The sequence below is a fragment of the Doryrhamphus excisus genome, chromosome 3 (genome assembly GCF_030265055.1).
Source record: "Doryrhamphus excisus isolate RoL2022-K1 chromosome 3, RoL_Dexc_1.0, whole genome shotgun sequence".
Lineage (NCBI taxonomy): Eukaryota > Metazoa > Chordata > Actinopteri > Syngnathiformes > Syngnathidae > Doryrhamphus > Doryrhamphus excisus.
Genome location: NC_080468.1, coordinates 29,782,539 through 29,809,587, shown reverse-complemented (window position 1 = coordinate 29,809,587; position 27,049 = coordinate 29,782,539). Strand labels below are relative to the sequence as shown.

The 27,049-nt window shown below is 45.5% G+C and overlaps 2 protein-coding genes across 13 annotated transcripts; one reads left to right on the top strand and one right to left on the bottom strand.

Moving 5' to 3' along the window:
• Positions 1-60: 60 nt before the first annotated feature.
• nup37 (nucleoporin 37) lies at positions 61-9,563 on the top strand. Of its 12 annotated transcripts, none has more exons than XM_058065846.1 (12): positions 61-280; positions 570-676; positions 745-872; positions 985-1,164; positions 1,225-1,346; positions 2,712-2,784; positions 3,376-3,470; positions 6,764-6,854; positions 6,928-7,109; positions 7,185-7,237; positions 9,164-9,272; positions 9,396-9,539. In XM_058065846.1, exons 3-11 carry the CDS (start codon positions 807-809, stop codon positions 9,232-9,234), a joined length of 933 nt encoding a protein of 310 aa, XP_057921829.1. In that variant the 5' UTR covers positions 61-280; positions 570-676; positions 745-806; the 3' UTR covers positions 9,235-9,272; positions 9,396-9,539. The 12 variants fall into 12 exon arrangements, with proteins under 12 accessions (XP_057921829.1, XP_057921816.1, XP_057921823.1 ...); XM_058065833.1 differs by having other exon boundaries at positions 62-280; positions 7,185-7,235; positions 9,179-9,272; positions 9,396-9,563; XM_058065840.1 differs by having other exon boundaries at positions 62-280; positions 972-1,164; positions 7,185-7,235; positions 9,179-9,272; positions 9,396-9,563.
• Positions 9,564-13,830: 4,267 nt separating this feature from the next.
• On the bottom strand, positions 13,831-26,139 carry th2 (tyrosine hydroxylase 2). Its single transcript, XM_058065814.1, has 12 exons — positions 25,903-26,139; positions 23,703-23,877; positions 23,511-23,599; positions 23,383-23,450; positions 18,054-18,104; positions 17,834-17,979; positions 16,587-16,722; positions 16,440-16,509; positions 14,475-14,531; positions 14,279-14,374; positions 14,067-14,200; positions 13,831-14,007 (listed from the first exon to the last, which is right to left on the bottom strand). Exons 1-12 carry the CDS (start codon positions 26,134-26,136, stop codon positions 13,842-13,844), a joined length of 1,422 nt encoding a protein of 473 aa, XP_057921797.1. The 5' UTR covers positions 26,137-26,139; the 3' UTR covers positions 13,831-13,841.
• Between the last annotated feature and the right edge of the window lie 910 nt (positions 26,140-27,049).

Genomic DNA, 27,049 nt, shown 5'->3' with positions numbered 1-27,049 from the left:
CGTGTATGAGCCAATCAACTTGTAGAAGACTGAAGTCGGTTTTATTATTTTAAAAAGCTGGACTGACACGGACATAATAAGACATTATCGGTTTAAAAAAAACACACTAAATTTAATGTAATCACATATTACAACTAAAAAATGTTTTAATCCGAGTCGTCACTAACTTGCTCCCCCCAAAATTCACCCGCATTGGTACTTTCCGAGCCGAACCCGGAAAAAGGTCGACTATATGCCCAAAGCGCGCTACTTTTGACTCGGCGGACTCTTCAACACCGAGGTGATGCGTTATCTTCAATCTCTATTCTTATATAAAGGCTAAAAGGTAACTCAAGAGTGACTATTTAGCTCTGAGAACCAGTAAAACGATGGCTTGAGAGGTGACTCGCTGCTGTGGAATGCTAGCTAGCTACATTGTACTTACGTTGGCTACTGTGTTGACTGTCATAGCATGTTTGCAAAACTTCTGTTGGCAACTACAGATGTCATTTCAGCATCATTTGTAGGTTTGGTTTGTGGTTGTGATGGATGCATTGTACCGAGAGCTGTTTCTAATCATTTGTGCACAGATTTTAGCCGCACAGCATGACAACAATTGAGTGAAGCAGTCCTTGTAAAAGCACAGCTCCTCTATAGGGTGTGATTTACTTATGGAATATTCCTCATAAAGCGACTGGTGAGTGTAGCAAGCAGTGTGAACCTGTACTGATTTTAATTCTGTGGATTTGTTGTTCTCGCCCGAAGACAGCTGGGATAGGCTCCAGCATACCCGCGAACCTCGTGAGGATAAGCGGTACAGAAAGTGGATGGATGGACAGTGTTGTTCTCGCCCAAAGAGAGCTGAGAGAGGCTCCAGCATATCTGCGATCCTAGTGAGGATAAAATATGGGGTGGATGCATATTGTGTTGTATTTGATTGTTGCCCAACTGTGATGCACATACATATAGTTTTTGGAAAATGTGTATCACAGACAGTGATTTCAGATGGGCGGCACCAGGACACTCGGCATGCCGGACGACGCCAGCCGAAGTCCGAGCTACACAGTGCCCTGTGACAGCTACGTCCACGTGGTGGAGTTCAGTCCCTTCGCTTCGGGGACGCCTGCTTCTCTCCTGGCCTACAGTGGGAACCGTTATGTGGTGGTGGGCACCTGCGTCTTCCAGGTGAGGCATGCCTCATTTGCCATCCTTCTCCTTGTACACGATACATTTCTGTGACCGCAGGAGGAGGATATGGACGTAGAAGGAGTCGAATTCAACGTTCTCCGTGTGTTTCAACACGAATTGCGCGTGGATGCTCTCGCCTGGAGCCCCGAGTCCCATCTGGACAGGATTCCGATTATCAGGTGCGACTTCTCAGACTTCTGAATGCTTAATCCACTTTAAGAAAGCTTCTGGCCGAGACAGGAGCGGAGATTGATGCCATTCGTGTGCCTTGCCTTCCCTTTCATGTCATTCTTGTTATGTAAGCGCTCAAACACGGTGCCAGACTTCACTCTTTGCAAACATTCTCATCTGCAGGATAATTATGAATTCTTGATTCCGTCCAGGACAAGCAGCAGCTGTGTCTCGCTTGCTGTCACTGCAGCTGCCAAGTCCCTTTCAGAAGGGGAGCAAGCCTAACTAGATTGTTAGAAAGCACCACTTTCCCTATCCTAATTGTAGAGATGGTTCAGAGGGTCCCGTGTTCTGTATCAGAGGTGTCGAGGCGTGATTGTGTAATTGAAGGAGAAAGGCAAAGCAACAGCCCCTGGCCTGTTGCGCTCCACACCGCAGACTCCTGCCGCCAAGAGCTGTGACGTGCACACATGTTATTGCGCTGATGACCCAGCACTCGGGTTCCATCTCTGTTTGCGGTGCGCACGTAAGTTGCGCTTCCAGGAAACATCAGGTGCTGGCCCACGGAGAGTGTGAGAGATGAGGGTGGGAGTGGGAGGGTGATTGAGTAGAGAGCGAGCCGCTGTCCAGCACAGCAGTTTGAACATTAAACATGGCTGAAAACACACAGAGGGAAGACACATGACTCATTTGTTTTCATGAAGAATATGCACACGGTCCAGTAGTTCTGTCTTTACCAAAACTTTGGAAAGGCGTAATAATGCTAAATGGCAAATGTGTTTGATTTGATTTTAAACTCAATGGTTCGCTTCCTCCTCCTTAGTCCCAGACTGATGCGTGTCACTGCTGAGTGGTGCTCTCCCTGTAAAAGCAACCCTAATTTGAGCATGGACGATTGTTTGACATTAATCACTTTGCTTTGACGCTGCTCTTAATAATGCGCATAATGTGCTCCATTCTTCACTGTGGAGGATTGGAGGGTCCGTGCTAATATCACCTAATCTTCTCCGGCTGTAGTTTGCGGTGACATCGTGCCAGATTGCTCCGCTGCAAACGTGTGAGCTGCTGTCTGTGTATTCTGGTGATGCGTGTGTGTTTTCCTAGTCACGAGTGAGTCAGTGTAATTGTGCGAATAATACGCAGCGCCTGATTAGAGGGAAGTCCTCGAGCCCGAGCAGGAGTTCATGTTTTTCTATGTGTTTACATTAGTGTGCAATTAGAATCTACCAGGCCGGGTTCTGCTGACCGCAGTCCAATTTTCTGCCACACGCACTGACGCTTTCTTCGCACACTGAGTTTAGAGTGACATGCCTGCTGCCCTATTTTTCTTGTTCTTTCTTTGTTTTCACACCTTCCCTCGCCTGTCTTTGCAGATTTTGCACGGCCGCAGCCGACAGAACCCTGCGCCTGTTGACGTCGAATCTTCAGGATCGCCATGAGGTCAAGGTAGTGTAGCATCTGTTGCTACAATTACCTCACCATAAAATATTCGGTGCTGTACAGTATTGTTGCAGTATTGTTGCAGTGTTTTCCACAGGCCAGTTATTTACGTATTTGTGGGGTGTCACAAGAAAAGTGCAACGTGAACTTCGGCGGCCAAAAGTGGTTCTTGAAACAAATGTTCAAATAGCCTCCTATTAGGAATGGAATGTTTTTCCCATGCTCTCAACAATCCTTCAACATGCCATGTTCAAAGCAGAGGGAACGTTAGGAATGGAATAGTTTCATGGCATGGCTCAGGAGTGGCCATCTCCTCTCCTAATGGCTGCCGGATTGATCCTCGGGCAGAGAATAGATTTCAACACTATATTTAAATATTTCATTCCCAACACAACACAGTTTTGGGAATGAAATATTTACCCGTTGCTAACAAAAGAGCCAAATAACCTACCCAATCATTTTCAATGTCAAAATTGTCAAAAAATGAAACTACTGTCAATGTGGGAATGACTGGTCACCGCCAACAAGTGAATGTATGGGAAACCCTGTGTTGTGTTTTCAAGTGCCTTAGTAACATTTAGTTTTCTTGTTTCCCAGGTGATGGGGGGGCACAGCAGCTTCATTAACCATTTGGTGTTTGAGCCCACGGAAGGGAAGCAAATTGCTTCAGTCAGCGATGATCACACTTGCAGGTCCACATCGCTTTAACATTTTTTTTTATTATTTCCATGTAGAATACGTGTGTTACGCACATGTGTGCACAGTGCCGGCTTCTGGTTTGGAGTTCTGTTCTCTGTTACCGGTTCAGAAAGTCCCAGCCGTGTTTCCACAGTGAAACATGATGCTTAGCACAACACGCTCTGCTGCGACTGTGCGTAAGCGCCGAGCTGTTGGGCTAATTGCTTAAATATGGATATCCAATTAGCTGCAGAATGTTTTCGCGTCTCATAACAAAGACCACCACCCCCCGCCCTGAACGTTCCCTTTCAATTCATGATAGTTTGGAAAAAGTGCGCAAGGAGCAGCAAGGTTCACCTCTGGGACACGCCCCTGGAGAGGGCCCCTCAGCAGGCTTGTTTTGGTTCATGTTTCCATTCACTGTCATTGCAGAAGTAGCAACTGAGGATTTAGCAGCTAGCATATTCTCTCTAATGAAGTCTGTATTGTGTTTTTGTTAGTCCATGATCTCATATTTTGCTGCTTTTTTATCAGCGCTTGCGTGGTCTCATTTAGGGCCCTGGTCCGGCACATCGGGCTCTCCTCGCTCCTGTGAGCGGCCAGAGAAAACAGCAGTGCGCTCCATCTGCTGAAAGATTGAAACGCCGTCATGTTGAGAAAATACGGAGCGCCGGAGGAAGACGAGGCGGAACAAAGGATAGATCAAGTTAACGGGAGAGGAGCTTCCAGTCAGCCCACACAAATGTGCGCGCGAGAGGAAGAAGCGGTGGAGAAAAAAGTGTGTGTGTGGGGGGGGGGGGGGGGGGGTAGTGTACGCTCTCATGTAAAGGCTCATGAACTCTCCATCACTCTGTTTTCTTTGGCGCCGCCGCCTCTACTATAAGTTTGCTTAGCTTTGTCATCACTGTCCCCTGCAGTTGTGGGAACTCACCGGCCGCCAAAACACGCAACCCGACGCCGACGACTCCCTTGTCCTTGGGGCAGGTTTACACTCGTAGCCCAAACACCTTCACTTGCGTCACCTGTAGAGCAAAAGTGCAAACTACTATCTCAGAAGGGCTTGTCGGGTCAACCGGGTTCATTAATGGCTCGTACGCACCTGCTGCTTCATGCAAATTACCTTAAAAACAAATACAGTTAATTGGCTACAGTTTCAAGCTTTAAATTTGTCAACAAATTGGCATTTAGTTTTGTTGTAGTGCTTGAATGCTCTTCACGTTGACGCCATGCCCGTGCTTCCATCCTGAAAAGCACGCTTTTAAAGAAAAACTGTACTTTTGGGAAATCTTGACCATCGTCCACAGTCTTTATGTGGGACATGAAAACACGTCTTTCTCTTCTCTGTGCATTCTAAAGATATAAAAACAGTTAAAACCAGGAAGAGAATTAATGCACGTAATGGGGCACACCTATTTGGTCTACAGAGCTTGCTATTAAAACACCTCCAGAAATGTCCAACCGGCGTTTTATGGTTTTATATCATGCTGTGTGCATAGAATAACAGGTACATTCATGATGGGGTTGTTGAAAAGATTCAACGTGCTCGTGAACATCACATGCCGGTAGCGGCTTTGTAGCGTTTGAAATGGTAACTAATTCCATTACCATAACTGCGGTTTGATACATTGTGGTTGTCTGTGAGCATGCATTTTTGCCAGATAGTGCTTCTCTCTCCCCTATAGTAGATATGACCTCAGATGTCCTTTTGAGCTTCCTGAACAATGCAGCGGCCAGCAGGTCAGCAGTGTCATATGTCTCTTTTGGTACGTTGTTCGGCAAGGCAATTGTTTTTTTCTCGGGGAGCCTAGCGCGGTCCACCGCAATTTGGCGTCCGTGGAGTAGCGTGCAACTGAGCTGGTCTTGGCGAGCACTCTGAAAAAATAAGGTAGTCATTGTTTTGCTGCTGTGGTGCGTGTGGGGGTGCTGGGAATATTCTTTTATTCCACAATGGAGGCTGCAAGCGGGAAAGGGTTGAGTGTAAAGTGAGGCCTCTGTCCCTTCCCTTCCCTTGCAGTTCTTGTACCCTTCGCAGCCCCCGTGCCCTCATCGCCACCTTTTCTTCCCATGGAGGGATCATTGGAAGGCGGTTAACCATAGATCCCAGGTCTCAGGAACCACAGCTGCCTCCGTCCAAGTCCTTCATTACATCCATGTGCACGTTCCCAGCTGCTTTTGCTATAACATGTCTCCTTGAGTTATTGAATCGACTGCACCGGCTCGGACATCCGCCTCAAATGACATTTGACCATTCAAGTGGAGTCCTTCAGACTCTTTGACTCTCCGCGCAAGATGAATGGCAGCAGGGGCGCCCACAGCGAAGCGTTTGCACTATTGACAGGGAAGCGTCACGCCAGGATGATATTTCCTTCTCTGCTCCCGCTATCAAAGCAACATAAGGAGGCTCCCGATTTCCCCCTCTTAGCAAAAGCAGGGATTGACATGCAAACCTCACTTCCTGTATTGGAAACTGAACTCCCGTACAGCCATTGCTAGCAAGTAAACACAGGAGCAGAGTTTGGGAAAGGGTGGAGGAAGCAGAGCTTGGGTGAGGGTGGAGAGCTCCGCTGGCTTACAGCCATGCCCACATAAGGAAGTCTGCCCCTCTGTGACATCACAAAGGGGCAGTTTTGCCACACCTTCTGAAACTGAGTATTTTGAGCCATTCCAAACTTCTTTCAGGGCTCACTTCCAAATGTGCAAACCTAATTATCTGAAACTTTGGCATGGTTTAACTCCAGAATACAACACTATAACTACATTTGTAGGTCTGAAAAAAGCATAATAGGTCCCCTGTAACGTATTTTTGAAAAGTGATGTAAAGTCGTAAAGTGGCGACAGATGACAGTACTGAGGCTCGGAGCATAACAACGAGTCAAGTCAAATGCAATAAAAATAAGCACATGATGCTTGTGAAACTGTCATGCAACATTTGAGGAACCTGCACCCGTTCACTTTACACGCGTTTATGTTCCTGGTCTCCACATGCTCGTGTTGCATTTTGTTGGGGAGTCTGGTCAAAAAAAAGTCAACACAGGAAGCAAAGCCAGCTTTCCATAACAGTGATTGTCTTTTTCCTACTGTAAAATGGAGTTGTCCCGCAGTAAAGCCATCATGCGGATACCGAGGCTCCTGATCACTTTCTCTGCATCCACGTGTCACCAGCAGCATAAAATGGAAGCGCCCATGTTCAGAATGCTTGATTTTGGAGGAGAGAATGCATTTCTTCTGCTTTTTAGACTCAGATTTGACTCAGACAACAAGGAGTGCAAGCATAGATTGATAATATTTAACATTTGTGTTTCTCCAGGGTGTGGGACCTGGATGGAAGGGAGACGACCACGTTCCGACTTCGCTCCCCTGGCATTAGCGTGTGCTGGCACCCAGAGGATGTGTTAAAGGCAGGCACACCATTCAAAAAAGAAAGTGCAAGTAGGATAACCGGCACCTTCATTGTAGGACTTTTCTCCTCAGTTGATGGTGGCAGAGAAGAAAGGAACCATTCGCTTCTACGACCTGGTGACCCAGCAGGCCATCCTGTCCCTGGACTCTGGCCAGTCAGCGCTCACCTCTGCTGACTGGTGCCTCACCAACACCATCAAAGTGGGCGCTGTGGCGTGCAACGACTGGCTCATCTGGGACATCACGCGCTCCAGGTGCCGCCCAGCTTGGTCCGTGCCGCTGCGGTCAAAAATTCCGACTAACCTGAGTCGTGTTTTCACTCTTTGCAGCTACCCGCAAGAGAAAAGGCCTGCCCACAGAGATAAAGCACAGCAGTTCAAGTAAGAAACATTTTCCTGAAGGTATAAGCGTGGCAAAGCTTTTTATCCGCTCATAAAATAGTTGGCAGGTATACACGACTTCAATCAGCAGCTTGCCAATGTTACAATTTACATACGCGCTCCACCTGCTTTTCACTCAACCAACACATCCTGGGAGACGTCTGTGCTTAACGTACCAAAAAGCATCACCTCTAGCATAAGTAAGGCTGTTAAAAATGACGCTTCCCTCAGGGCTCAATTGTTATGATGTTTGCACAGCTGATTATGCCTGGTCCAGGGGAGCAAAGTAGGCGGAGTCTGCTTTCTTCCACTTAATTAATCATGATTAACTACCCAATATGCCCACTCTTACTGTATTTTATGAACAGAAGATAAATGATCCAAAAGATAAAATGACAGGACACAATTACCTATACAGTTTTGCATGTATGGATAGATTTAAATTAGGGCTGTCAAGTGATTACAAATTGTAGTCAAATTAATCAGCTTTCCACTTAATTAATCATGATTAACCACCACTGTGAGGGAGGCTTTTGGTTTGACACCCACACGTGCGCGGGTGCGCGAACATGCAAACTCCACACAGAGATAGCCGAGGGTGGAATTTAACTCGTGTCTCCTAGCTGTGTGGCCGGCGCGCTAACCAGTCGTCCGCCGTGCAGCCCCTTTTAGCAAATATTGAATAATTAATTATAATACGAAATATTCAAGCACGCTTTGCAAATTCACTTATTCGAGTCTGGCACCAGTTAACCGTGATGAGTGATGCTGGAATATTTTCCTATTTATGGCATAGAAAACCTGTTTATGATCATGTATAGTTTTTAACATTATTAGAGCCCTCAAGACATGAAATAACACCCACATCGTCACCGTTTACCTTTGTATTTGTATTGTAGTTTCCCAGGGGACTTTAGTGGCGGGTGGACAGATGTCTAGAGGACAGGAAGTGATGTCAGAGGTTCAGCTTTGAGTTTTAGCTTGTCATGGGTTATGGCCCAAACAGTAGCCCATGTAATTATTATGTTGGTATTGTGCCTGTTCCTGTCAGTCACATCTGGTGCCTTTCTCCTCGAACAAGTACTGACACCTAATGGCGAATGGACAGTACTACAATCACAGTTACAGTGCTTCTTCTGCCTCATATTTGTATTTTACTTAATTAATTCTTTTTTAAAAAAAGGAAGAACTAGATTTGAAACACTTATATGCTAGGACTACGTTAAAAAGCCGTAGCATTTCAGTATGTGGAATCAAACTATGGAATGGATTGAGTAAGGAAATCAAACAATGTACAACTATGAGCCAATTCAAGAAACAATACAAGCAGTTGATGTTTGCTAAATACAAGGATAAAGAGTCTTGAACCAGTCATGATGTGCTATATATATCACTATATTGACACGCACTATGGTACACATTATGTCATTGGATGGTCATATCACCTCGTACAAAAAAATACAATAAATAAATAAAAATCCATCCATCCATTTTCCTCCGCTTATCCGGGTCCGGGTCGTGGGGGCAGCAGTCTCAGTAGGGAAGCCCAGACTTCCCGGCCCCGGCTTCATGGACATGTGGAACTGTGAACTGATCATGTGATGCACTCAATTGTAATCTGATGCATGTTCAAATGAAATAAAACCATTACCATTACCAAAAACGGCGATGGCGAGGTAGCAAGGGACGACTGTACTCGCAGTTTGTCAGCATCGGAGGGTGGTCTTTGAATGCAACCTGCTTACTCGTGTGGAGTTTGAGTTGCGCATTTGCATGCCAAAGATCAGTTTTGGATGGATTTTTGGTTGTTTTGGACCTCTGCGCTCTCAAGATACTCTTCATATGTGAAATATTCACAGGTAAATATGCTGGTTACCTTTGCAGGCATTGCTGTGGAATTAGTTGATCTTGTTGTGACGAAAGTATGTTTTTTCCCCCCTCAGGTGGTCTCGAGCCAATGAAAATCTTTTTGCCACTACCGGATGTCCTGGGAAGGTGAACAGTCAGTTGCTCATCCACCATCTTGGCCACCCACAGGTCTGTAAGAAGCCAGGTTGAAGTTGTTTGTGATTTTAGCCTTCTCTGGACTCATGGCTTTTTTTTTGTTTTGTTTCCTCCCCCGCCAATCTCGCTGGATGTGCTCGCTGGATGTGCTCGCAGCCTGTGACGATCGGCTCGTCCACGGTGGGCTCAGGCCTCAGCTGGCACCGCACGCTCCCCCTGTGCGTGATCGGCGGCGATAGAAAGCTTTGCTTCTGGATGACTGAGATGTAACCACACGTGGCATGTGTTCTTTGCGGTGCTCTTCTTCTAAGCCATTCAATAAAATGTGTGTTATTATTAGTATATGCAGCGTGCGCGGGGAATTCTGTGAACATGTTGCCCCCCCCGCCCCCCCACCCATTTTTCCTGACTTGCGTGTCAGCCTCACCTCATTTTTCTTTTGCGAATACTGATGTGGCAGCTTCTTCGCCAAAGCTCTTCAACCGACGCTTCAGACAACAAAATATCCTTGCACGTCACGTTACAGAGGCTTTATTGCTCGACAAGGCACATTGTGGATCTCTCCCCTGGGTGCGCAGCCTTCCTAAAACGTCCTATATCTGCATGTGCCGCACTTATTTTTCCATCCCTCCCATGTTGTAACTCATGACAATATGTTTGGCCCTTCCTCGGAATATCATCCTGCTGAGGCGCACTTGTGCGGTTATCTGGACATAACTCATGCTCCACCGTTTGGAGGATTCACTGTTGACACTCGCCAAGGGCGCAGCAGTTCAAAGTGGGGGGAGGCACCTGTGCCAACCCTCCAGTAGTCCACATTGCCATCCATCTTGCCGTCCTTCAGCGTTCTCTCCACTCATGACAGCTCCTGAAACTAAGTTTCTGAGAATGCGCTGCCTATTTGTAGGATGCTCAGCGGGGGGCATTAATGGGAATGGTGTGTTATTTTACCTTGATGCCCCTGTGTAATTTATGTTATCACTGGAATCAATGACACATGGAGCAATCTACAAGGTGCCAAAAACACAAAATATGACTTCTGGGGAAAGTTACATCTCTTTTCGGGAAAGCTGTCTTTGTAATTTGTGTTCTCAGAATGGAGCACCGGCAGCCAAAGACTGAGAGCAAGTCTGTTAAATCTAGCAGAAGCATTCCCTGGAACGAATAGCCTCAAGCAGCATTGGTGGTGGTGGTGAAGGTGGCGGTGGTGGTGTTTTGCGTGGAACAGATTTGGATAAATTTGATTTGATTTGATTTTCATAAAAAGTTAGCTGCAGTTCGACTGATTATCATCATGATGATCTCATCACGTGTTTCTTCTCATGCCACGTTAAAGCTTCTTAACTTGCTACTCACTGAAATAAGTGTGGACCAGCTCTACGCTCTAGACAGGGTCCTTGAATGCTGTGGGGAGTACTTAGGGAATATGGGGTACCAGACGACCTCACTCGGGCTGTATGACCGGTCAGAGTTTGGTATTGCCAACAATAAGTTGGTCCCGTTTGTCACCGATTTTGTTCATGACTTTTATGGGCTGAAGTTCTAGGAACAGCCAGGGTGTCGAGGGGCTTCGGTTTGGTGGCTCTGCTTTTTACAGATGATGGGGTCCTGCTGACTTCATCAAGCTGTGATCTTGGGTCGCGGCCGGGATGAGAATCAGCACCTCCAAGTCTGAGTCCATGGTCTCCAGGTCGGAGACAAGATCCTGCCCCAAGTGGAGGCGTGGATTGCATGGATTGTCTCCGGTGATCGCTGTTGAAAGGCATAGTGGGATTTTTCATGGAAGTTGGACAATACTGATCGGTGGCATATCGATTGGAGTATTTCTAGTTTTAACATTATTAGAGCCCTGTGAACATGGAGTAACACCCCAATAGTCACATTTACACTCCTATTATTCTTTGTTTACATCACATTGTGCAGGCTACTGCAACTGGAGGGACGTACTGTAAGAAATGGTCGTCGCTAACTAGTTAGACTCCATTTTATTTTTATATAAACAAAGTGTTTCAAACTTACCACTTCCACACTTCCACAGAGGAGAACTTGGTTCTGCTTTGTCTCCATGCAACGTTAAAGGTAATCATCTAACGTCATGTCTCATAAGGTTACTGATGCCTAGCAACCACAACACTACGTACTGTATAACTTATTTTTCAATATGTTTTATAGGCCAGCCGACCGTGAAACAGCAAACCTGGTAGAGCTACGCAGGACCTCCATCAAGTCTGTGTTCATTGCCTCCCAAGGAATCATCTTACTCTTCTGTCAAACAACGTGTAAAAGGAACAAAGCGAGGCCTTTAAAGACCTTCGGTCTTTCAAAACCAGTACGTCAAGCTTGTATGTTTCTTGGCCGGCCCAGGTTAAACCGCCGTCCACAAAGCATAACATGCTACCACTCTCCTTGTTCGATGGTTTCGTTTGAGCGAGTCCAATGTGGTCGCCGCTCAGTGTTTGCTGTGCTTTTGGGGGCAAGTGGTGCTGGAGCAGCTGCACACAACCCAGAGAAACCATAATGGTCTGTGCACACTCTGAATGTTTTCCAAAGTGTACACTTTTCCCCCTGAAATATGAGGCTTGGGTTGGACTGGCCTTGCAGGACTCAGTGACCCGAGGGCGCCATCCGAAGGCGGAGGAGTGGAACAACATGAAGTAAGAGCCTTTTTGTGACCTTGATACCGCAACCTCACATTCAACCTTAAAGGATGAAAGACACTTTGACCTTATAGAGATCTTTTTTTCCAAATATTTAGACTTTCTGCTTGTAATATTATGACTTTATTCCCATATTTTTTAAAAACTATGTTCTCACTTTACAATAAGATACACAAAAATACAGTAGTTATTGAGGACTAATGACTAAGGCACATACATTTAGAGTAGTTACTGAGGGACGAATGTGTAGTGGTTAGGTGGGCTTGTGCCTCATTTCGTCATGGAATTTTGTGTACTTAAAGTGTAACCGACTTTATTTTTCTAATGTTGATATAAGATATTTATTTAGTTTGATTTCTCATAATATTACAACTTGAAAAAAAATATATATAATATTTCAACTCTGCGCTACTAAAATGACACTTTCACTCAGAATATTAAAGTGCAACTTTCTTCTTGTTGGAATACATCCTTTTCCTCTGGTTTATTCTCATACAATCACAGAAGAGCTCATTTGGACATTTTATTTGATTTTTGTGATCATTTTTTTAAAACTATTATGACTTTATCCTACTATGACTTTATTCCCAATATTTTTTTACTTTATTGAAACAACCACATTTTTCCAAAATTATTATTTTTTTAATTATATCTTGTTTGTTCCTGATAATATTCTGACTTTTTTTAAATATATTTTTTCTTTAATGTTATTTTTCCTCATATTCTTATGTTATCCTCATAAAACTACAACTATTTCTTGTTAGAGTTTACCTTTTATCTCTTAATATTTTGACTTTTTCTTGTTAAATTCTATTCTTCTAGTTGTGCCACGTGCCATGAATGGCCCCCGGTCCACCCTTTGCATACCCCTGATCCAGCCTATGTGGAGCGAAGATGACGTATGACATGTAGCTGCTACAGCGGACAACCAAAGGTTCGTGTTTGGATGATAGAACACACCTAGACCAGCAGTCAGTCTGTCCATCTCTGCAGCAAATGCACACAAGCTGTTGCATGTCCTCTCAGTGAACTCGTCTGAAGAGGATTTGTTAACTATTAAGCCTCAAAAGGAGTTCAAATCAATTCATGAACTTGGTGCTGACCTCGCAGGCCTAGAGGAACCCGATGACCTCCGCTACGCTATGCTATGTGCTCAAAGAAGGCGAGCGGACTAATGTTGGGTTGGGATGTCCATGAAAACACTTAAGTCAGGATGATACAGCCTGCAGCATGAAAGAATCTCACTGGATGCCCTTGTTCTTGCAGAGGCAACCTGCTGCTACTTGGCACTGGGCAGATCCGGATCCCGGACACGGTTTCTCTGGGGTTTGTGGATTTGACGTTTCTGGATGTGGTGTCTGATGCGAGGAGGGAGTGAATGTCTCTGCACTCTCTTCTTACTTCCCACACTATTGTTTTCTTCTTCCCCAACCCAAGGCTTCCCACAAAGGCCAGAGCAGGATTTAATTTACTGTACAGTTGGATTTATTGGAAGTGAGAGTGCAAGGCGGCCACTCCGAAGACTTGACACTGTTGATAGTGAAGATGATGAGTGTTGCGGAGCATCGATAAGCGTGCCTCCATTGTGCCGTGTCGCCAGTGGCGATCAGAACCTCGGCCCTCTGTCAAAACCTCAGCAGCCCCAAATCTGTCGTCTCTTGGAAGATTTGAAAGAAAGCTCTGAGAGCAGCCATGCGGATGGCGCTGGTCGACTGTCAGGTCCCGATGACCTGCCCGGGTGTGCTCAGCCTCATAGCTGGATCCAGCTTTGACCGAGGGAACTTGATACCGAAATCATTCACAATAGGCTCATGTTAAAGACATGACGTCACCAGAATAAATCTTTCATCTTGACAATACACCGACAGAGATGAGGAAGTGAAGCAACTGGAGAGCAAATTGTTTTATTTGTGTAATTCCTGTCCAGTCTTTTGTCTTGCTGGCCTCAGGAGGAGCTGAGCTTCTCCAAGGCACCCTGCAGCGACTTCAGGTCCTCTTGCATCCTGCATAGTACGCTTTGAATCTTGCTGGGCTGATCCAGAACGTTGACGCTGCAGGTGATGGGCTCGTAGAGCACTGCAAAGGGCCTCTTGATAGCTGCCGAGTACTTCCTGTCAAAGAAAACAAAGATGCAACGGCTCGGATGATGTGTTGCCTTAGAGGACAATACCTCAGTTTCATTTTGGCCTCCTCAAAGCTTTCTGAGACAAAATAAACTGGCTGGTAGGTTTGATCCTGATACGGCTGCACGGCGGTTTCCTCTGGGTTGAACGGTTTATAGTCTGGCTCATTGGACAGGGCATACTGGAAGACAGACAGCAGGATGACAAGCTAAGCGGAATGCCATGAAATCCTCCATACGTGACCACGGGGATCACTCACCAGAAGCTCTCCGTAAGATGAGAGGAGGCCGGCGCCGTAAGCTTTCATGGTTCCGTTCTGTCTGCAGAGTCCAAACTCCACAGTGAACCAGTATAGCTGTACTGACATGTAGACATTGTCTTTAGCTCCTAGATGACGCTAAAGCCGTAGAGTTCTCTACGAAAGTAAACCTCTTGTTTGGATAGGGAAGACCTACCGTGGATAATTTCTCAATGGCTTCTTGAGAGGCTCCGAGCGAGGCCAGTCCAATCTCCTGGAGGTGATCAGATGGTTAGTAGTGTTGTTCAAGTCAGTGTTGTATGAGGACTGTTTTAGTTCGATCTTTGCTTCAGGACTTTTTCTTTGGGGCACGGGGGAGTCCTGCTTAAATATGTAATTTTATGTTTCACTGGATCATAACTAAGATTTCTCGTTCAGGAAGAATATGCCTGGGACGATAATAACTTCATGAATTAATCACACAATAAATGAAAATGAGTTTGATCGTTTCGCCAGCCTTTAACATATTGCCATGGGCATGCCTGTCTGTTGTTCCTTAGAACAACGGCGTGAAGAGAGTGAGCCCTTTTGTCAGTCTTACAGTCTTGGTACTAGGTGGAGGCGGGGTCATTAGCATACACACACAGTGCACAAGAGTAGCGTAGTAGAAATGAAATGAGTAGATTGCAATATATTGTCATATATGTTTGGTGGTTTGGGGGCACTCGAACGGTTTGAAAATGGCTTCCTGAGTGGAAAATCGACAAGCCAACATAACGTGAATATTTCCATGGACTAGTGGTGTGTCGGTCATGAACGAACGGGTCAAAAGAACTACTTCTTTATTGTGAACGGAATGAATGAGGTCACCGACAGTGTCGGTCAATCTCTCGTTCTCGGTCTTTCAGTCAGCTAACCGCACCCACCCACAGAGCGAGGCGCGACTGACGATATGATAAGACAGGCAAGCACACAGATAGTCCCACCCAGTGGCGTCATTAGGCCTATTTTAGGGGGCCTCAGGCCTCAGGTGCTTCACCGGGCGGGACCAGGGACGTCACTAGGTTCTGAGGACAGAGGGGGCTTAGCCCCCTGGAGATGCACAGGATATGAATGAATGCAGTAGTCATTCCAAAAAATCAAAAAAAAAAACAAATAACGAACAAGAACCGGGATATAACAGATTTAGTAGAGATACTCAAATGTTTTAGGCCACCATTAAATGTACACACACAATCCACACTGCAAAACCGCTGCTCAAGCTCTGCAACCATTCTGTCCAGTGGACAGTGATCAATGATATAATAATCATTATTATATTATTAATTAGCCTATTATTATTACTATCATCATTATTCTTCTGATTATTATTATTAGTAGTAGTAGTAGGCTAGTATTAGCCTGCTTATTGGCTTGCTTATTAGCCTGCTTTTGCCCTATTATATGAAATTTGTTGGAGTTTTTTTTTTGTAAAAAAACAAAATCAATAAAAAAGATCAAATTAGCCCCCCTAAAATGAAGCCCCCTAAAATAGGCCTAATGACGCCACTGGGCTGGACTATCTGCGTGCTTTCTCTGTGGGTGGGTGGTGTTAGCTGACTGAAAGACCGAAAACGAGAGATTGACCGACACTGTCAGTGACCTCGTTCATTCCGTTCACAAAAAAGAACTAGTTCTTTTGACCCGTTCGTTCATGACTAGTCACCACTAGTCATCACGTGTTGTTGCGCTGTCGAGTCAGAACGAACGTGAACATGAATGAACGGACTGACTCGACACGGCTGAGCGGGTCTGCGCACAGGGGGAGATCACAGGCTATCGACCAAGTGAACGAAATGAACGGATCTTTTAAGTCAAAGGTCCGGTTCACTGAAATAAACAGTTTTGCCCACCACTACCACGGACATGACTCACCCACTTGACATTCCCAATATTTAGTTGTCTTGTACTCCATGATAACTTGCAGAAGTTAATCCCCTGATTAATAAGTCTGGTTTGGTGTGTCTGTTCACAGCGCCACACACAGGTGTGGCTTGTGTATTACATAGTTTTTACCGTCTGGATGCAGCCATTTTTTTTAGCTTACCAAAAAACAAATCTAGTGTGGACAGGGTGTAGTTGTAACATTTCTTGTCATTTATCATCAAACAAAGCCGTTGTGATGTGTAGCACATGCGACTACCTGGGAAAACTGGGCAAACTCCTGGTCGGCCAGCATCGGAATGTGTCCCAGCAGCTCATGACAGCAGTCTCTGTGGAAGGAGGTGGAAAATCTGTGAAAGTAGCAAACGTTTGAATTCCGTGGAGAGGACGACATGATGGGACTCACGGTTCAGGTGAGTGCATGGGCGCTGACGAGTGGCGGATGTATTGCGTGCACTGAAACACTCGGAAGGCCAAACTGGCCAGGAAGTCTCTGGCGGACAGCAAGCCGGCTACAGGGCGCAGCTGGAAGCCTGTTTTCTCTGAGAAGGACAACGTGGTCATGCTCGTTCCGACGGACAAATCAAACAACCAACAACTCGGCATCTTTTGGGATGAATCCCACTTGACCATCACCCTGTAGGGACAGCATCAAGGTTACAGGCTGGTTTAAAAACCTGAACAACATCCAGTTCTCATTTTTGGATAAACTCTCGGCAGCTGGCCGTCCTTACGCAGTGCTTGATGGTGTTGGCTGAGGAATGTTCAAAATGAGTCCAACCTCTGTACACATACTGTACACTCCTGCTCAGTTGAAAAGTTGCAAGAATTTACATGTTGCGGAAATAGTGGCTGATCAACAGTGGAAGAGCACAGCCTTTAAAAGACAAAATCTTGTCAGAAATGTGTAATGAAAGCCCTTTAGTGTAAGGTGTTCACACCGGCATGATCTACTGATGGCAAAGGCAAAAACAGCTTTCTCTCTCTGAACGGCGATGATTCCCATTGGCTGTCCATCAAGACTCGGGACCATCCTCGACCCAAATGAAGGTTTTTACTGATGCCGAGTGCGATCCAATAGCTATCAGACAACATCAACACGGCGCAGAGGATAGTTGGTTGCCCCCTTCCCTCACTGGACGACCTTCACAGTGCTCGCTGTGCTAAAAAAAAAGCTCTGAGCATTGTTAAAGACTCTTCCCATCCTGGTCACTCCATGTTTGAACTTTTGCCGTCAGGTAAACGTTACAAGTTAATATAATCAAGAACAAACAGACTTAAAAACAGTTTTTACCCGACCGCGGTAACTACCCTCAATGCCTTAAGGAATAATCCTTAACATTGTGCAGTATCATTTTAATGAATTTGATGCTTGACTGAGTGTTTTCATTTTATTTTAATTTAATCTTATTGATTTATTTATTTATTCTTAATGTAGTTGACATATGAATGCTGCACTAACTGTTGGGCACTTTTTCAATTTCGTTGCACTTGTTACAATGACAATAAAGGACTATTCTATTCTTTACAAAAATGGCCATCATATTTGACATTCTTGGAGCGTGTATGTGATGCCATTTTGAGTCTGTATCAACACTGTATCCAAGTTGCATATGTGCTTCTCTAAGGGTGGATAGCAGGAAGCAGTGTCACCTTTGAGGAAAGCGGAGACATCTCTGAGCTGAGGGATGCGCTCCTCTCCGTAGCCGCACTCTCGCTCCAGCTGCTGTAACCCGTCCAGGAACTGCCGGCAGGCCAGACTAGGGTAAACGCTGCGCAACTTCTTGTACACCTCCCTCCTTTTGAAAACCCCAACAGCAACAACATATTTGAAGAAATGCTTTTCATGACTTGTCAGCATCTATCTTCTCACCATGTGGCTGTTTCTTCCGCAGTGTACTCCACCTCGGGCAGCGGGTCACCTCTGCAACCAAAAGCACGAACAAATGTCATACTGACATAATTATGCTAGGTGTCACATGACCTTAATATTATGTATAATTAGGGAGGTCCCATGTTGGCTTTTTTGCCGAAAACTGATGCTGATATTGTCCAACTCTCAATTTCCCATACCGATATGTGTAACATGACATATGTAATGTGGTGGAATGAACTCGTATGTGTTGCATATGCCATTTTATAAGCTCGGGAAAAAAATCTGCTACATACACTACCGTTCAAAGGTTTGGGATCACTTGCAAATTTCTTTGTCTTCCAAAGAAAAACACATTTACATACATTTCACAAACACTTTTTTTCCATTTCACAAACATTTTTATCCATTTCATAAACAATTAAAATGAATCAGATGATTTTCAAAGTAGGATCTACATTTTTGCATAGAGGCCTACTATCAACAACTGTCAGTCCTGCATCAATCTCCTGGTATGGCTGCTAAACCAAGTTCATCATTTTATAAGGCTAATGGATTATTAGAAAGCCCATCTAAAAAACTAAACTAAACTAAAACTAAAGATCTATTACCATGCTGTTAACTACTCCCTCCAGAGAGCAGCACAAACTGGGTCTAACAAGGACAGAAAAACGATGCACAACTGTGCAAGAAGACAAAGACGCCTCACAGGGGGTCACCTGGCAGCTGCACTAAATAGTACCCGTCAAACACCAGTGTCAGTATCAACAGTGAAGCAGCGATTTCAGGATTCTGGACTTCATGGCAGGACTGCCAAAAAAAAGCCATATCTCAGACTGGACAAAAAAATGTCCAAGTTATCCTAAACTTTTGAGCGTGTATATCAACTGCATTTTTATGCTGATATCAGGCCGATAATTATGGAGCTGTGAATGCTGGTTAAATATAGCAACAAAGTCACTAAGTTGGCAACACTGATCCCCTCCTGCTACATCTTCTTATCCTCCCTTCTCTCACAGGCGTCCTTTATTATCTAACAACCTGTATGTTGTGTACCGTGTATTCAGTACTGTACATTGCACTTTTTTTAATGGTTTGGCTGGTCCTGCGACAGCCACGAGAGGGCGCTGTAGGCTTGCGTGCCAGTATCTGTTACTGTTATCGCTTCTATACCACTGAACATTTTGAAAAATTAACACACACGGGAAATGGGGGGGATAATAATGTTAAAAACTACATTTAGAAAGGATTCATGACAATATTCCACTTATTAACTCTTTATCTTTCAAGATGCTCTTTGACCACATAAACATTCTGTTCTTATTTTATTTTCTTCATTTATTTATTCATTATGACTTTATTTTAAAAAAAAAATCATTATTTATTCTTCCTCTCCGTGAATCACCACCTTATCGTGGTGGAGGGGTTTGAGTGCCCGAGTGATCCGAGGAGCTATGTTGTCTGGGGCTATATGCCCCTGGTAGGGTCTCCCAAGGCAAACAGGTCCGAGGTGACGGGACAGACCAAGAGTGATTCAGAAGACCCATATGAATTACAACAAGAAGAGGAACCGTACCTCGCCCGGATGTGGGATACCAGGGCCTCACCCTGGAGCCAGGCCCGGGGGAGGGGCTCGCGGGGCGAGCGCCTGGTGGTCGGGCCTTCACCCGTGGAGCCCGGCCGGGCCCAGCCCGAAGAAGCCACACGGGATCTCCCCCCCGTAGACCCACCACCTACGGGGGCAAGCATACGGGTCCGGTGCATTGTGTGTTGGGTGGCAGTCAAGGGCGGGTGCGTAGGCGACCTGGTCTTCGGCGGCCAAATCTGGTTCTTGGGACATGGAATGTCACTTCGCTGGTGGGGAAGGAACCTGAACTTGTGCGAGAGGTTGAGATATTCCAACTAGACATAGTCGGACTCACCTCGACCCACAGTTTGGGTTCCGGAACCAAACTCCTCGAGAGGGGCTGGACCTTGTTCTACTCTGGAGTTGCTGCAGGGGAGAGGCGTCGAGCTGGTGTGGGCTTATTAATAGCCCCCCGGCTTGGTGCCTCTGTGTTGGAGTCAGCCCCGGTGAATGAGAGGGTCATTTCCCTACGCCTTCGGGCTGGGGAAAGGGTCCTGACTGTCATTTGTGCGTACGCGCCAAATGGCAGTTCGGAGTACCCGCCCTTCTTGGAGTCCATCAGGGGGGTGCTGGAGAGCACCCCAGCTGGTGACTCCGTCGTTCTACTGGGAGACTTCAACGCCCATGTGGGCAATGACAGTGTGACCTGGAGGGGCGTGATTGGGAGGAACGGCCTCCCTGATCTGAACCCGTGCGGTGTGATGTTATTGGACTTCTGTGCGAACCACAGTTTGTCCATAACTAACACCATGTTCGAACATAGGGATGTCCATAAGTGCACTTGGCACCAGGACACCCTAGGCCGCAGGTCTATGATCGACTTTGTAGTCGTATCATCAGACCTGCGTCCGCATGTTCTGGACACACGGGTGAAGAGAGGGGCTGAGCTGTCAACTGATCACCACCTGGTGATGAGTTGGATTAGATGGCGGGGGAGGATGCTGGACAGACCTGGTAGACCCAAACGAGTAGTGAGGGTGTGCTGGGAACGTCTGGCAGAGTCTCCCGTTCGTCGAGTCTTCAACTCTCACCTCCGGCAGAGCTTCACCTGCATCCCGGGGGAGGACCGGGATATTGAGTCCGAATGGGCCATATTCCGTGCCTCCATTGCTGAGGCAGCTGACCGGAGCTGTGGCCGCAAGGTGGTCGGTGCCAGTCGTGGCGGCAGGCCCCGAACCCGATGGTGGACACCAGAGGTCAGGGCTGCCGTCAAGCTGAAGAAGGAGTCCTATCGAGCTTTGATGGCTTGTGGGACTCCGGAAGCAGCTGACAGGTACCGTCAGGCCAAACGGTCCGCGGCTTCGGCGGTTGTCGAGGCAAAAACTCGGGTGTGGGAGGAGTTTGGTGAGGCCATGGAGCACGACTTTCGGTCAGCTTCGAAGAGGTTCTGGCAAACCATCCGGCGCCTCAGAAAAGGGAAGCAGTGCCCAGTCCACACAGTTTACAGTGGAGACGGGGGCCTGCTGACCTCGACTGGGGATGTAGTCGGACGGTGGAAGGAATACTTTGAGGCCCTTCTCAATCCCACTGACATACCTTCCATTGAGGAAGCAGAGTCTGAGGACACATACGTGGACAGTGCCATCACCGTGGCTGAGGTATCTGGGGTGGTTAAGACGCTCCCCAGTGGCAAAGCTCCGGGGGTGGACGAGTTCCGCCCAGAATTCCTCAAGGCTCTGGATGTTGAGGGACTGTCTTGGCTGACACGTCTCTTCAACATTGCGTGGAAGTCGGGAACAGTACCTTTGGATTGGCAGACCGGGGCGGTGGTCCCCCTTTTCAAGAAGGGTGACCGGAGGGTGTGTTCCAACTACAGGGGGATCACACTCCTCAGCCTCCCTGGGAAAGTCTATTCCAGGGTGCTGGAGAGAAGGGTACGACCGTTGGTCGAACCTCTGATACAAGAGGTCCAATGCGGTTTTCGTCCTGGTCGTGGAACACTGGACCAGCTCTACACCCTCACCAGGGTGCTTGAGGGTGCATGGGAGTTTGCCCAACCAGTCTACATGTGCTTTGTGGATCTGGAAAAGGCATTCGACCGTGTCCCTCGTGGCATCACCGATTCTGTTCACAATTTTCATGGACAGAATTTCTAGGCGCAGCCAAGGCGTTGAGGGAGTCCAGTTCAGGGGCCTTAGAATCTCATCTCTGCTATTTGTAGATGATGTGGTTCTTATGGCTTCTTCGGGCTGCGACCTTCAGCGTTTACTGGGACGGTTTGGCATGAGACTCAGTACCTCCAAATCAGAGGCCATGGTTCTCTGTTGGAAAAGGGTGGAGTGCTCCCTCCGGGTTGTGAATGAGGTCCTGCCCCAGGTGGAGGAGTTTAAGTATCTTGGGGTCTTGTTCACGAGTGAGGGAAAGTGGGAGCGTGAGGTCGACAGACGGATCGGTGCAGCCTCGGCAGTAATGCGGTCGCTGTACTGGACCGTCGTGGTGAAAAGAGAGCTGAGCCGGAGGGCAAAGCTCTCAATTTACCGGTCGATCTATGTTCCCACCCTCACCTATGGTCATGAGCTTTGGGTCAAAGAATGAGATCGCGGATACAGGCGGCTGAAATGAGTTTCCTCCGTAGGGTAGCTGGACTCACCCTAAGAGATAGGGTGAGGAGCTCAGAGTAGAGCCGCTTCTCCTTCACATCGAGAGGAGTCAGTTGAGGTGGCTCGGGCATCTAGTCCGGATGCCTCCCGGACGCCTCCCTGGTGAGGTGTTCCGGGCATGCCCAGCCGGGAAAAGGCCCCGGGGCAGACCTAGGACACGCTGGAGGGACTATGTCTCACAGCTGGCCTGGGAACGCCTTGGTGTCCTCCCGGTGGAGCTGGAGGAGGTGGCCGGGGATCGGGAAGTCTGGGCTTCCCTACTAAGACTGCTGCCCCCGCGACCCGGATAAGCGGAGGAAAATGGATGGATGGATGGATTATTTATTCTTAATCTAGTTGATATATGAATGATGTACTGACTGTTGGGCAATTTTTCAATTTTGTTGTACTTGTTAGACAGACTTAACAGTTAACTTAACAGTTTTTACCCAACCGCAGTAACTACCCTCAATGCCTTAAGGAATAATCCTTAACATCGTGCAATAGCATTTTAATGAATTTTACACTTGACTGTTTTATTTTATTTTATTTTAATATATATTATATAATAATAATATTTTCTTTATATAATTTTAATATATATATTTTAATAATTGTATTTTATTTATTTTCTGATAAGATCAATTTCAAGCATAACTTTCACTTTGACACAAATATTTTTTGCTTTTGTGACAGCTGAAATGGCTAAACAACTATACCAACGTAAACGACACAAAAATGTATGAACATAAAATTAAATGTTAAAATGTCCCTACAATGCGTAACCTTTTGCACACTACACTCAACCACGCTCTCTCACTTCCTCCTCCCTGTCATCTAGGCTTTTTCCGTTCCAATGATCTCTGCTGAGCGCTTCTCAAAACTGTTCTAAGGTGAAATCCATGAGTGGAGAGTTGCGTCATCACCTCTTTTTGCCTCCCGTGCAAAAAAAGGTAAAATACGTATAAATACGTTGTTGGGATCAGGTGTTGGGGTTTTCTATCTATACATCTGTCGTGTTGAATGAGTTAACACTGAATCCTAAATGGAGGAAATTGGCTTATCCTGGTAGTGTCTTAACCGCTGTAAACGAGGGACGACGTGTTGTTTTGTTTGGACTCACTGTTTGTATCTGAAGGCCAGCTCGGAAATGAAAGCGCGTCTCTTCCTGTATTCTGGGTCAGCGTAGCCCTGTGAGGAAAGTCAAGTTGACATCTTCTTTTCTTTTTTAACGGAAACACATTCGCTCACCGGATGGTCCTTGTCCATGTCTGGATCAAATTTGGTTATCAACAAGTTGCATCTGTCCAGCTCTTTTATCTGTCGAGGAAACCAGGGGACTGTGGACCAGACAAAAAGAGCCTGTTAGGCTTCTGGAATAAACATAATCATTACAACAAAAACATGCAAATTGGTGCCCGGTAACCAACCCTCGAACCCTACCTTTTTCCTCCGGGAGGGACCTGACGTTGTCAACCACTCTCTTCAGCGAGTTGATGAAGACATCCAAGTCGGAGCTGTGGACTTCACACTTGACGAAGAACTCCAAGTCTGACGTGATGTTCTTCGACTTCTTCCCCGGTCGACTTTCCACGTGCAGAAGTTTGGCTTCAAATGTCTGCAAAAGTGCATAACACACACACTTGAAAATCATAATAAATCGGTCTTGACGTTTCCAGGGATGCTCTTCTAATGCAGGGGCATCAAACTGGTTTTCACCATGGGCCACATCGCAGTTGTGGTTGCCGCTTGTATATATGAAAGCATGTATATGTATGTATAATCACTTTTGACGATTAACTAGCGTTTGTATTTACTATTGCATAATTCCTAAGAAAGAAAGTCCACTCGCGTGCTGCACAAAGTTTGGGAACATACACTTTTTGCATGAAAGATTGTCTTTTGGATATTTGAAAGTGTTTATTATTTTCTATGTAACATCAATATTAGCGCTGTGAAATTTAACGTGCAAATGCGTGTTACCTTTAACGCCACAGATTTTTTTTGATGCACGATTAACCTGCCCACGTTTGACCCTCAGCCCAAACGCAGCCAAGCCGATGCCAAGCCACAAGCAGGAACAAACACAGAGCAGGAATAGACAAACAATGGCGAGCCTAGCCTCTAAGCCCCAACCTCAACCAATGAACACCACCCGCTGGACCCAGCTGGAGAAACCGCCGGAGCACTGCAGGTATTTTTGAAATTGTCATATTCTTTGGCTTGTTCCTACTGCCGGCTAAAATGGGGGTTACGAGGTGCAACAAATGCAATCTCATCTTATAGGTGTATTAAAAACATTAAGATGAAAACTTGAAGGTACACTTATTATGGATATAAATGTCTATGGTGATTGTGGTGAGAAATTATGAGTGACAAAATGTGATGAATCGCAATTAAATGTTTTTATGGTTTGGCAGCTCTAATAAATATATTTAAAACATAAAAAAAACAACAAGGGTAATTCATAAAAAACTGAATAAACAACTCATGGCACTAACTACTTGGCGGGCGAGTGCGCAGGCCTCACAGCTAGGAGACCAGGGTTCAATTCCACCCTCGGCCATCTCTGTGTGGAGTTTGCATGTTCTCCCCGTGCATGCGTGGGTTTTCTCCGAGTACTCCGTTTTTCTCCCCCATTCCAAAACCATTCTAGGTTAATTGGCGACTCCAAATTGTCCATAGGTATGAATGTGGGTGTGAATGGTTGTTTGTCTATATGTGCCCTGTGATTGGCTGGCCACCAGTCCAAGGTGTACCCCGCCTCCCGAAGACAGCTGGGATAGGCTCCAGCACCCCCGCGACCTCGTGAGGATAAGCGGTAGAAAATGAATGAATGAATATTTGCGAAAGGCTCCAGCACACCCCGCGACCGTAGTGGGCATAAGATTAAGATACGCCTTTATTCGTCCCTCAGTGGGGAAATTTGTAACACAAACACATACGCGGCATGGAAAATGGACAGAGGGAATATTTGCTAAACAAGGCAGACTAAATGAGAGATTCCCCTAAAATTGACACCAACACAAACCAGAGGAGGTGGGCTGGCATATGGGATAGGCCGGGATAGGCTCCAGCACCCCCGCAACCCTTGTGAGGATAAGTGATAGAAAATGAATGAATGAATGAATGTTTACAGGTGTAATAAAAACTTTAAAATGAGCTTGCAAAGACAAGTTAACAATGGACAAAAATGTGATTGATTGCAATAAAATGTTTTCATTGATTGACTAATTTAACTAACTTGATTAATCTAATAAGTATATAAAACAATTAAAAATACATATTTTTTAAATATCTACACTTAATTTTCAGGTGTACACTGACTCAATCTGGGCCCTGGGGCCGTGATTTTGACACCTGTGTTTTAATGTGTGCACAACCATCATTCCCAGTGCTCTCAAAGCGTGCAGACCAGATGGGTTACATTCTGGCATAGAATGTTAAAAGAGTCCAATATGCAATGTGCAAATATTTATTCTTATCATAGTCAGGGTAAATATAAAAGTATATATTCAGCACAAATGAACTCCATCATGAAGCTATTTTCATGTCCAAATGAACAATTATGAGCATATGAATGAATGAACTTATCAGAACTCGAAATACAGCTCTTGTGTTGGGCGCGTCCCACCCGCGTTACCTCAAATATTTTTCCTGTTTTGAAGAATCCAGAATTCTTCTCGTTGCTGAGGGAAAACAGCACGTTGAGGGTCACTCTGCCCTCCTTTTCCTCAAACACGTTTCCATCCACAAGCCGGGAGGGCCCCGGTAGGCCCGCCGAAACGCTGCTGCGCTCCCGCCGGGCGTCCTCGATCAGACTCTGCCTCCTGCCGCCGAAGGGCCCCGCCTGGCCCGCACTGCTGTCCGTCTTCATCAGTGTGTGCGTGTGTGTGTGTGCGTGCGTGCGTTTGCACCATCAGCTGGTGGCGTGCACCTTTAAATAGCGTTTCATCTGAGTGCTCTATGGAGATGAGGATGCCCATTTTGGGGCACCTTCTGCGTCACCGTGCCGTGACCAAACACTAACAAAAAATTGAAATAAATGTTACCTAACTTCGCCATGTGGGGGCATTCAAGCAAAAGAGGTTACATAAATGTTACCACATGTGATATAACATTACATTACAAAAATAAACAAACTCAGATCAAGCTTCTTAATCATACAATTTGCTTGTTATTATGCACTGCCTTATTCATAATTTGCTTAGTATTATTATACATATAATGCAGTGTCTTTTTTGTGCTCGCAATAATAAATGACAAAAATAGGCTATTATCAGTTGTAATCAATGATATTATTATTAAGACCAAATACAGAAAAATACAAATGGCACTGCATTATTTATAATTTGCTTATCATGTATCAGATTAATCGCATGTTTAAAATTAATTGTGATTAATCATTATTCACAACTACGATGTCTGAAATAAGCCAATTTTTATGGTTTTTAATGAAAGAAAGATAGCTCAATGACAGATATATATATATATATATATATATATATATATATATATATATATATATATATATATATATATATATATATATATATATATATATCGCCTTTATTGTCATTGTATTGCATACAACGAAACTCCACGGTGCATTTCACATATATATATTTTTTTGGATATATATGTCTATTTGTCTCTATATATATTTGTGTACATTTATATTTGTGTGTATATATATATATATATTTGTGTATGTGTGTATATATATTTGTTTTGACACTCAATGAGCCTCAATGTTTGTCACCAACAGGAAGTGCACTGTGATTCCAGGC